Genomic DNA, 11,522 nt, shown 5'->3' with positions numbered 1-11,522 from the left:
TTGCGACAACGAATTCGAGAGAAGAGGAAAGAGGAAGTTTAAGGAGGAGGAGGAGGAGGAACGAGAAGAGGTTCGTTTGTATCCTGAAGTTTTGGAGGAGTGTGTGAATGAGGATGAAAGATAATGAATGCATGTGTGTGTGTGTGTGTGTGTGTGTGTGTGTGTGTGTGTGTGTGTGTGTGTGTGTGTGTGTGTTTGTTTTTTTACTTTTTCCTTTTTTTCACTTGTTTGCCTTTCCTTTCCTTCCTTCCCCTCCTTTCCTTACATTCCCTTTCCTTTCCTTTCCTTCCCTTCCCTTCCCTTCCCTTCCCTTCCCTTCCCTTCCATACCCTTCCCTTCCCTTCCCTTCCCTTCCCTTCCCTTCCCTTCCCTTCCCTTCCCTTCTCTTCCCTTTCCTTCCCTTTCCTCCTCTTACTTTCCCTTCCCTTTAATACCCTTCCTTTCCCTTCCCTTCCCTTCCCTTCAATACCCTACCCTTCCCTTCCCTTCCCTTCCCTTCCCTTCCCTTCCCTTCCCTTCTCTTCCCTTTCCTTCCCTTTCCTCATCTTACTTTCCCTTCCCTTTAATACCTTTCCCTTCCCTTCCCTTCCCTTCCTCCCCTTCTTTCCTTCTGCCTTCCCTTCTTCATTGCTCTTCTCCTCCACTTTTACCTTCCCTTCTTCCTTCTTTCTCCTACCCTTCCCTTCTTCCACCCTTCTCCTTCCCTCCCCTTCTTCCCTTCTCATCTTTATCCTGCTTCTTCATATCCGCGTTTCCGTCTCCCTTCTTCCGTATTCTTCTTCTTTTTGACATTTTCCTCCTCCTTCCTTCTCTTTCTTAACGTTCTTTGTCCCTCCTCTTTTTTGTTCCTCTCTGTCTGCTTGTATCTTTTATTTCCTCTTTCACACTCACCCGGTCTTTCTTTCTTCCTTTCTCTCTCTCTTTCTCTCTTTCCCTCACCTCATTTTCGTCACACAAGGCAAGCAGTGAGGTGACAGATAAAGGTATTGGTGGCAGTATTAGGATTAGCAAAGGGCGACCCACATCTTCATTTGTCACGGGTATTTTTTTTATACTTTCCTTCATTTGTGTTATTGATCGATTCGTGGCTTTCCTGGATTCTCTTTTTGCCTGTTCCTTTTTTGTCATTCTGTCTCTGCTTCCTCTCCATTCTTCTCTTTCTGATTCTTCCTTTCTTCCTTTTTTGACTCCTTCTCTCCTCTTCTTCTTCCTTCTTCCTTTCTTCTTTCCCTTTCCTTTTCCCTCCATTCCCTTCTTCCTCCTCCCTCCCTTCCCTGTTCCTCCTCCAAAAGGTCACGGCGCTAACTCTGACGGACTATCAAAAGTTCAGCAGATTTATGTCGGGGGCTTCGGCAAAACTTCCCGCGTTTCATCTTTCTTATCGAGATTAAGAACGAATAAGATATAAGTATAAATTGGGTTTCACCTCTGCTCTGCTGCGGGGGGGGAGAGTGTCCAGTCGCGGGGAGAGTGGGAGGGGGTGGAGGGATGGGATGGTGTAAGTGTGGGTTCGAATGTAAGGGGGAAGGGGAGGGGAGGGGGGGAGAGGGGAGGGGGAGGGGACGTAACAGAGTAGGGGGTTGGGGCGGAGAGGGTAGTGGAAGGGGGGCTGAGAGAGTAGGGGAAAGGGGAGAGGCAAGGAGAGGGAGGAAGGGTAGGGATGGGATTGAGGAGAGAGGGGTGTCATCATCGTTTCTTTCCTCCCCCACCGATCATCCTTTTCTTCCCTTTTTTTATCCAATTTCGTCAAACCTCAAAGTTTTAATACCACTCAGATCTGGTAATGAAACACCTCGTAACGCATTTTATAACTCCTTTTTGCCTAATATTCTCAAACCCAAATAAATCATATTCACACTACCTCTCCCAGTGGAACGCCAGCACTCCTCGGGCGAGCAGCCGGGTGGCCCTTCTACGGAGGCGAGGTGGACCCGTGGGGTCATCCTCCGTGGTCAAGTCGACCAGTCGGCTGCTCGCACGTGTCAGCTACGGGTGTCTGCTGGGCGCCTGCCCAGAGAGCCCGTGCCTCCGTCGCTGCTCGCCGGCTCTTACTCGTGGCTGTGGCGGCGGCGGAGGCTTCCCCACACCCGCCGCACGCCAGCGGCGGGCTCCCCCCTGCGACGGGCCGTCGCTAGACAAAGGCCCGTTCCCCCTTTTTAGGGGGTAAATCACCGAAGAAGAAGAAGAACTACCTCCTCTTAAGCCACCGTTCATTAATATTCTGGCTTAGTTTACTTTATCACAGCAAAGGCAAGCAGCTCAAGGGCAAGAACAAAAGGTAACAAAAAAAGCCAGCTAAGTTCTCCTCGTATAAGAAAACGGAATGAGTGGCCAGAAGAGAGGGTTAACTTAGGTAGGTGAGGTGTCTTGATGTTCGCTTCCCTCTTGAAGTTGGGGTCAGCTGGCTCGGCTCCTCCTTTTTCCGTTTCTCTCCTTTCCCTCTTCCTCCTCCCTCCCTCCCTCCCACCCCTACCTTCCCACTCCTTTCCCTGTTTCTGCCCTAAAGGTCACGTTCTGGTTCTTGTAGGTTGATCTATTCTGGGTTATGGCTAGCCTGATGTCGTTGTTGGTTCCTGTCCTGCCCCCTTCTCAATCGCTGAAAAAATATATATTCCTTTAGGTAAACCATATACACTACCTCCTCCTAAGCCACTGTTCATTAATATTCTGGCTTAGTTTACTTTATCGCAGCAAAGGCACGTAGCTCAAGGACAAGAACAAAAGGTATAAAAAAAACAATAAAAGTCTGCTAAGTCCTCCCTCGTAAAAGAAAACGGAATGAGTGGCCAGAAGAGAGGGTTAACTTAGGTAGGTGAGGTGTCTTGATGTTCGCTCCCCTCTTGAAGTTGGGGGTCAGCTGGCTCGGCTCCCTTCATCCATTTCCTCTTCCATCATTTCCCTCTACCTCCTTAACTACATACACCCAACCCACCCTTACCTTCCCCCTCCTTTCCCTGTTTCTCCCCTAAAGGTCTTGCACTCTGATGTTCTGGTTCGTGTTGGTTAATCTATTCTGGGTTATGGCTAGCCTGACGTCGTTGTTGCTTCCTTTCCTACCCCCTTCTAAACCGCTGAAAAAATATGTATTCCTCTAGACATACTAGTTTCTCTCAGGTAACTTTTTTTCTTCATTTGTCTAAACCCTCCGCAGTGATACGACTTTTTTTTTCGTCTCTTGGTGCCTCGTGATTGGCCGGACCTCTTCTTGCCTCTGTATTGTTGGTCTTACACGTCAACGCTTTCCCATAAGTTCGTTGCGGTTTCGGATTTTCTTCACTCTCGCCACTTTGATTCCTCTCGTGTTTTGAGCTACTCTGGAACTCTGGCACTCGAAGGTATCTATCGTTCGTTGCGGTTTCGGAAATGTGGTGGGTGGTGGCTTTTCTTCACCCTCGGCACTTCTTTGATTCCTCCCGTGTTTTGAGCTACTCTGGAACTCTGGCACTCAAAGGTATCTATCTTCATCCTGTCGCCACCCACCAGGCAGACCAAGGGAGACATGGAGGCAGTGTGCTGAATAAATTGGCAGCATTGGGCATTGGAGAGGCTGGGGCACGGGGCATTGAGTGGAGGCAGTGTGCTGAAGATAAATTGGCAGCATTGGGCATTGGAGAGGCTGAGGCAAGGGGCATTGAGTGGAGGCAGTGTGCTGAAGATAAATTGGCAGCATTGGGCATTGGAGAGGCTGGGGCAAGGGGCATTGAGTGGAGGCAGTGTGCTGAAGATAAATTGGCAGCATTGGGCATTGGAGAGGCTGGGGCAAGGGGCATTGAGTGGAGGCAGTGTGCTGAAGATAAATTGGCAGCATTGGGCATTTGAGAGGCTGAGGCAAAGGGGCATTGAGTGGAGGCAGTGTGCTGAAGAGAAATTAGCAGCATTGGGCATTGGAGAGGCTGAGGCAAGGGGCATTGAGTGGAGGCAGTGTGCTGAAGATAAATTGGCAGCATTGGGCATTGGAGAGGCTGAGGCAAGGGGCATTGAGTGGAGGCAGTGTGCTGAAGATAAATTGGCAGCATTGGGCATTGGAGAGGCTGAGGCAAGGGGCATTGAGTGGAGGCAGTGTGTTGAAGAGAAATTGGCAGAATTGGGCATTGGAGAGGCTGAGGCAAGGGGCATTGAGTGGAGGCAGTGTGTTGAAGAGAAATTGGCAGAATTGGGCATTGGAGAGGCTGGGGCAAGGGGCAGAAGTAGTTGGAAACATATCATCGACCGTCCACCCTCTTAGGAGATTATACGAGAATCTGACTTTTTAACAGATGATGATAATGTTGATGGTGATAGTGATGATGATTTTTGTCGACAGGTCTTACCCATGTTTATATACAAATGTTCATTCGCCTCCGCGGTATAGTGGTTAACGTCCCTAACTACGAGTCGGTGTGCAGCCCATCCAGTTATTTATCTGTCCTCTCAGGATGGTCGATAAATGATAAATGGGTGCCTGGGGAAACCTGTGGAAGATAGATTGTGGTAACTAGGATGCTTATTTCAAATCACCCGGATGTTACTCAGGGCATGTATCGGGTTAATTGGCTCTCCCTCACCACAGGACAACGGAACGGAGATGAGCACCGCCGCCACGCGCAGTTATAGCATATACTCCCAACTTTGCCTTTACCTTGACGCAGGGTCGATGCCTTAGGGGTAGTGGCTCGGGGGTTAAGGGCCGTAATTTAAGACACCATCGCTTCTCACATCAACTATTTCTAAAGGTCAAAGAGGGGATCAATCTGTTTTTCATGAGTGTTTTTTTAAGGCTCATGGCACATAAGAAGTGTCAAACTACCACCAGGGTCATAAAACTACCCCTGGAAAGGCCCACAGCTCCTACGAAAGCCATGTCAAATATGTGAACTTGGGCGACGAAATGTTTTAAAATACGACCTTAAGACCGGATGCCATTCCTGACGTCACGCGGCGCCAATGGGATTCGAACCGCCTCGCTCTGGCTCATAATTTCTAACTACTAACTGGGAGCATACTTCCGGGGGCTCGTCACTTCACTCACTCGCCGCCCATACTTCTGACGATCCCCTTGAACAAGCTCGACCCTGGCTTTTGCGGCGCCTAACCTCAATCACTCACTCACTTGAACAAGGTCCAGTCGGCCTATCAATCTTAAATCCCTCCCGGAAGGATCGATCGACTAACCCCAGTCATAACTTGCGTGGGCGTCCCTTTGGTCTCTTAACCCCTTGAGTGCGGATTTCCTACAAGAAGACATCACCAAGCTACAGGAATGGAACAAAAAGTGGCTGCTACAATTCAATGAAGAAAAACGTAAAGTCATGCACATTGGGAGGGGATATCCAGCATACCAATACCACATGGGAAACAGTCCACTATCCACCACAGAGGCAGAGAAAGACCTGGGAGTGTATGTTACCAGGCAATACCACATGGGAAACACTCTACTATCCACCACAGAGGCAGAGAAAGACCTGGGAGTATATGTTACCAGGCAATACCACATGGGAAACACTCCACTATCCACCACAGAAACAGAGAAAGACCTGGAGGTGTATGTTACCAGGCAATACCACATGGGAAACACTCCACTATCCACCACACAGGCAGAGAAAGACCTGGAAGTATATGTTACCAGGATACCAGTGAAACCAAATCCGTGCCAATCGCAGCAGACGGGTTAACTTCCATGATGACAGATATATATGCGACAACACTTAGTGGGTGAAGCACGGAGGAGTGTCTTACGAGTCCAGACAGTAAACAGGAAACTCGTGGAGATAAGCATCAGGTGTCAGGTGCAGCATCGGGATGATGAGAGTATGATGTCATGTAAATGTGATGTGTTTGTCCAGCGACGACTTCCGGTAGCCCTTGCCAGGTGCTATCCTCCTCACGTCAAGGTGAAGTGAAGGTCGTGGCGTGACGGCGGTGGATCGCTCTTAGCTAACGTCACCACCACGTTTCTACCTTCCCGTGGCTGTGGCGAGCACCGTAACACCTCGCTGGATTCCGCAAACCTTTAGGGTCATTAAAATACCTGTAGTGGTATTGTTGTTTTATGGTTTGAAAGCGTCTGGTATTAAAAAAAAGACATGCTATTTACAACGATTAATCATCTTTAGCAATATATATATATATATATATATATATATATATATATATATATATATATATATATATATATATATATATATATATATATATATATATATATATATATATATATATATATATATATATATATATATATATATATATATATATATATATATATATATATATATATATATATATATATATATATATATATATATATATATATATATATATATTACTTTTATGGCTCTTTTTCTGAAATTGTCAATTCCTGACGAATCTTCTGTGATTCAGGTATCAGGACAAATTGTTTTCATAACGCCTGCCTGGTTGCAGCGTCCTTATATATATATATATATATATATATATATATATATATATATATATATATATATATATATATATATATATATATATATATATATATATATATATATATATATATATATATATATATATATACACACACACACACACACACACACACACACACACACACACACACACACACACACACACACACACACACACACACACACACACATATATAAAAATGATCCTTCATGTATTAATTCTCATTCTGTGAGAGACAATGTTGCAAAAGAGGAAATCATAAGATAGAGGAAAACTTTTAATGGCTTCAAAATATGACTGCTGCATAAGTCCGGTGTACTCACGAGACATAGGTAATGGCCGTGCCCACTCCCGGAACTTTCTCGCAGGACACCTCCGCGCAGCCCGGCAGCTGGAAGCTGTGCCCCTCCTCCACGCGTATGCCAACTTCCTTTATAAAGCACGTGTTGGGGTGGTCTGGTGACACAAAAAGAAGGTTTCAACCTCTGTTCTCAAAAGTATACATCACGGCGTCCTTTCACTTGTGTCAGAACTTCGAGTAGGTATTGTTCTTACTATTGTTTGATTTAATGCAACAGTTGGAGGGTGAAGAGCAAGATCACTGTAAGCTCCTGAACAGGAACTTTTCCTGTTACTGCAACACTAAACTCTTACCTGGATCATTGACGATTTCACGCGTTGCGGCGGCCTCGGCTTGGGGCGGGGCTGGCAGAAGCACCAGCAGCACCAGCACAGACCCCGTCAGCAGCACGGCTCGCAGCATCCCCATCGTTGTGGCTCTGGGTGGCGACTGCCTTCAGGGAGCGACTCGGAAGATATATGTATATATACATTTCTTTCTGGATTTCATTTCCGGTGATAAGGAGGACTGCGGAAGACATTCAATTACGAGGCTTCTCTGGCTGTCATTTTTTCGTGATCAGTCGTTTTAGGACAACTTGCTTGCTTTACTCAGTGCAGCGTACTAGCACGTATTTAACACTCATTCAAAATAAAATTTAATCATTGAAACATCGTTTCACTAAATTCAAAACCAACTGTGGACGTGATGACACTATAAAATTGTAGTACTTCACCCTCTCTACAAAGGTGGCAGCACGATGACCTCGGAAACAGAGGCGCAGCGCTGACAAACAACGCGTGACTGGCGAGCCAAGATAAATTACATCTACAGAAAGATTAGAAGCGTTTATTTGACTGATCATGAAGGGAAATGACTCATGTGGTTACAGGAATCGCGGGAAAGACTTGTGTCAAATCCGTGAGACTAAATCGAGGCCAACAACCTGCATAGTACGTGAGCGCCAACTCCGGCCTTGGGGACATGTGGCACCTTGCCCAGTCGACCTCCTCACAGGGTTGTCTCTGAAAATGATGATAACGTTGATGATGATGATGATGATGCCGATGATGACCCAGTCTGCGGCCAGAGAACAGTGTCGGTGGTGCTCGGCAAGCTTCACACCATCACCGCCACCTTCACGTCGGAGAAAATGTCTAATGGAATATCAACCCACGAATGGCAGAATAATATATTGCAGGCTGGAGTGAAGAACAAGAGCAAGAACAAGAACATGAACATCAATTAAAACCAGAACAGGTAAAAGGAAGAAAATTAGAGGAAGAAGAAAAAGAAGAAGAAGAAGAAGAAGAATGAGACGAAGAAAAGGAAAAAAAATGGCGAAAGGAGAAAAAAAGAAGAGGAAGTTTGAGCGGCTCTTAGATTACGTCACCGCCACGGTCCTCGCCTTCCCGTAGCTGTGGCAAGCACTGTAACACCTCGCTGAGTTCCGCAAACCTTTAGGGTCATTGAAACACCTGTAGTGGTACTGCTGTGTCATGATTTGAAAGCGTCTGCATTGAAAGAGATGCTGATTCCAAACAATTAGGCATCTTTGACAACAGATAATGACAAAAATTCGGTCAGCCAGAAGGTCAGGTCAGAGTTGGTTCAGGTCAGGTCAGGCACGATGGTGTACGGTGAGCAGGTTAGGGGCGGCGGGATCCACTGCGGGCGCCGCAGACCACCTTCCCGCAGCACCTCGGGTACGGCTGTGCCATGTCTTTGATCAGTCTGCAGCCTGGCTGGAAACCGATGGAAGCGCACCTGCCGAGGACAGACTTATATATATATATATATATATATATATATATATATATATATATATATATATATATATATATATATATATATATATATATATATATATATATATATATATATATAAATGATACTTCAGGTATTAATTCATATCCTGTGATATAATGTTGCATAATGAGGAAATCATCATTTGGAGAAAGACTTTAAAATATGACTTTAAAATATGACTGCTGAATATTTGTTTTTACAGCAAGGGCGGCAGCTCAAGGACAATTAACAACAACAACAACAACAGAAAACCCGCTAGACGCTCCTCCTACAAAAGAAAAATAGAACGAGAGGCCAAAAGGGAAGTCAATTTCCCGTGGAGAGGCGTCTTGATTCTTTCCTCTTGGAAGAGTTCAAGTCATAGGCAGGAGGAAATACAGACGAAGGAAGGTGTTCCAGAGTTTACCAGCGGAAGGGATAAAATAGTGATGCTGTTTAACTCTTGCAATGAAGACAAAAAGAGAAGCAACATTGTGGCGTAATTTAAGAGGTAGGAAACTGCTAGTAAGAGAGAGGAGTTGATGAGACGAAGAGCCTTTGACTCCACTCTGTCTAATTTGGCTGTGTGGAGCCCCTACAGATGAGTTGTATACAAGGCCCCTGTATACAAGGCCCCTGCATATGGACAACATTTGGGAGGGGGAAAAGAACTGGCGGAGACGATACAGAACGCCCAACCTCGAGGAAACTGATTTAGGGAAAGTGCGGTGTACTCACGTCACGTAACGAATGACCATGACTTCACTTGAATACTTTGTGCATTCTGCCCTCCCGCAGTACGGCGTCTGCCAAGTGTGCCCTTCTTTCACGCGTATGCCAGATTCCCTTATAAGGCACGTGTTGGGGTGGTCTGGAAGGACAAGAAAAGGTTTCAACCTCTGTTGTCAAAAGTACACACCAAAGTTTTCTTTCTCTTGCGTCAGAACTTCGAGTATGTATTGTTCCTACTATTATTAAGTTTAATGAAACAGTTGGAGGGTGAAGAACATGATCACTGTAAGCTACTGAACAGGAACTTTGCCTGTTACTGCAACAATAAACTCTTACCTGGATCATTGACGATTTGCGCACTCAAAGCGGCCTCGGCCTGATGCGGAACGGTCAGAAGCACCTGCAGCACCAGCACAGACCCCGTCAGCAGCACGGCTCGCAGCTTCCCCATCGTTGTGGCTCTAGGTGGCGACTGCCTTCAGGGAGTGACTTAAAGATATATATACATTGTTTTGGAGATTTCATTTCCTGTGATAAAGAAGACCACGCATGACACTCAGTTACGATGATTCTATGGCTATTAATTTTTCGTGATCAAACATTTTAGGACAACTTGCTTGGTCTACTCAGTGCTGCGTTCTAGCACATAATCTGAACACACATAAAAAACAAAAGATTAATCATTCGAGCATCAAGATCAGTGTCATCTTATTCAGCACCATCTGTGGACCTGACGTCACATCTCCTGTTATACATCATCCTCTCTACAACGGCCACAACAAGATGACTTTCGAAACTGTGGCTCGGTGCTGGAAGTCTCCCAACGCGTGACTTGTTTAGTTTTGTGGTGAGCCGAAATAAATTACATGTACACAAAGATTAGCAACTTATATGTGACTGATCATGAAACGGCCTGACACTTGTACCAATGAGAACTGCTGGCAAGTCTTCTTCTTCGTCTTCTTCTTCTTCTTCTTCTTCTTCTTCTTCTTCTTCTTCTTCTTCTTCTTCTTCTTCTTCTTCTTCTTCTTCTTCTTCTTCTTCTTGTTCGTTTTTGTTCTTGTTCTTCTTGTTCATGTTCTTTTTCTTGTTCTTGTTCTTGTTCTTCCTCAAACTCATATTCTGACGTTCTGACCCAATTACATACCTCCTCCTCCTCCTCTGCCTCGCCTGAACCCGCCTCCATCCTTACTATTCCTTCCGCCCCATCCACCTCCCTTGCTACCTCATCCACTCCCACTCCCTCTTCTCCCTCCACTACCCTTGACTCCTCCCCTATCCTCATCACCACTCCATCTTCCCCTTCCACCTCCAACACGATCTCCTCTGCCTCGCCTCAACCACCCCACTCCTCTGCAACGCTGGAACCCGCCGCCACCCCTACCATTCCTTCTATCCCATCCACCTCCCTTGCTACCTCATCCACTCCCACTCCCTCTTCTCCCTCCAACACCCTTGACTCCTCCCCTATCCTCATCACCACTCCATCTTCCCCTTCCACCTTCAACACGATCTCCTCTGCCACGCCTGAACCCGCCGCCACCCTTACCATTCCTTCTACTCCATCCACCTCCCTTCCTACCCCATCCACCACCAACCACAGTACCACTCCCCATTCTCCCGCTCTCCTTCCTCTCCTCCAACACCCTTGACTCCTCCATCCTCATCACCACTCCACCCTCCACTTCCATCTCCAACACGAACTCAACCTCCGCCTCCTCCTCCACTTCTGATACCACATCTCCCTCCACCCACACCTCACCCTCCACCCTTCCCCAGCCACCCACTACTATCACCACCACCACTTCCAAACCCACCTTAGCCATCGCTCCCTCTTGTACCTCGCGCCCTTCCAGAAGAAATCACAAGACCATTCTACCAGCTGTCACTTGTACGAACCAGACGCTGTTTCCTGGTATGGGCAAACTAACTACTAGAGTCAATTTAGTTGGAGACAGTGTGGTGAGAGGCCAACTTACGGAGTTTTGCGGTCGGAATACGTTGACACGGCAGCGTTTCTGTATCCCCGGAGCCAAACTGGACGATATTGAATCAGCTGTCGATGCAGTTTCAGTAAATGCGAAGGACGACACAGTGTATCTGATCCATGCGGGAACCAACGACCTTCAGTCAACTCAAATGCAGGACCTGTTAGCAAAATACCGTCAAGTCATTCGGAAATACAAGACCAAGTCCCCTCACATCATCGTCTCTGGAATTCTACCGAGAGTCAATACGTTCG

General features: G+C 46.4%; 1 protein-coding gene across 1 annotated transcript; it reads right to left on the bottom strand.

The window, feature by feature from the left end:
• Window positions 1–6,684: 6,684 nt before the first annotated feature.
• LOC126990617 (uncharacterized) lies at window positions 6,685–9,772 on the bottom strand. The gene is made up of 3 exons (XM_050849300.1): window positions 9,617–9,772; window positions 7,075–8,527; window positions 6,685–6,876 (listed from the first exon to the last, which is right to left on the bottom strand). The coding sequence occupies exons 2-3, from the start codon at window positions 7,187–7,189 to the stop codon at window positions 6,740–6,742; spliced, it is 252 nt and encodes an 83-aa protein (XP_050705257.1). The 5' UTR covers window positions 7,190–8,527; window positions 9,617–9,772; the 3' UTR covers window positions 6,685–6,739.
• Between the last annotated feature and the right edge of the window lie 1,750 nt (window positions 9,773–11,522).

This window comes from Eriocheir sinensis, unplaced genomic scaffold (genome assembly GCF_024679095.1).
Source record: "Eriocheir sinensis breed Jianghai 21 unplaced genomic scaffold, ASM2467909v1 Scaffold181, whole genome shotgun sequence".
NCBI lineage: Eukaryota > Metazoa > Arthropoda > Malacostraca > Decapoda > Varunidae > Eriocheir > Eriocheir sinensis.
This window is presented reverse-complemented; position numbering and strand designations above follow the sequence as displayed.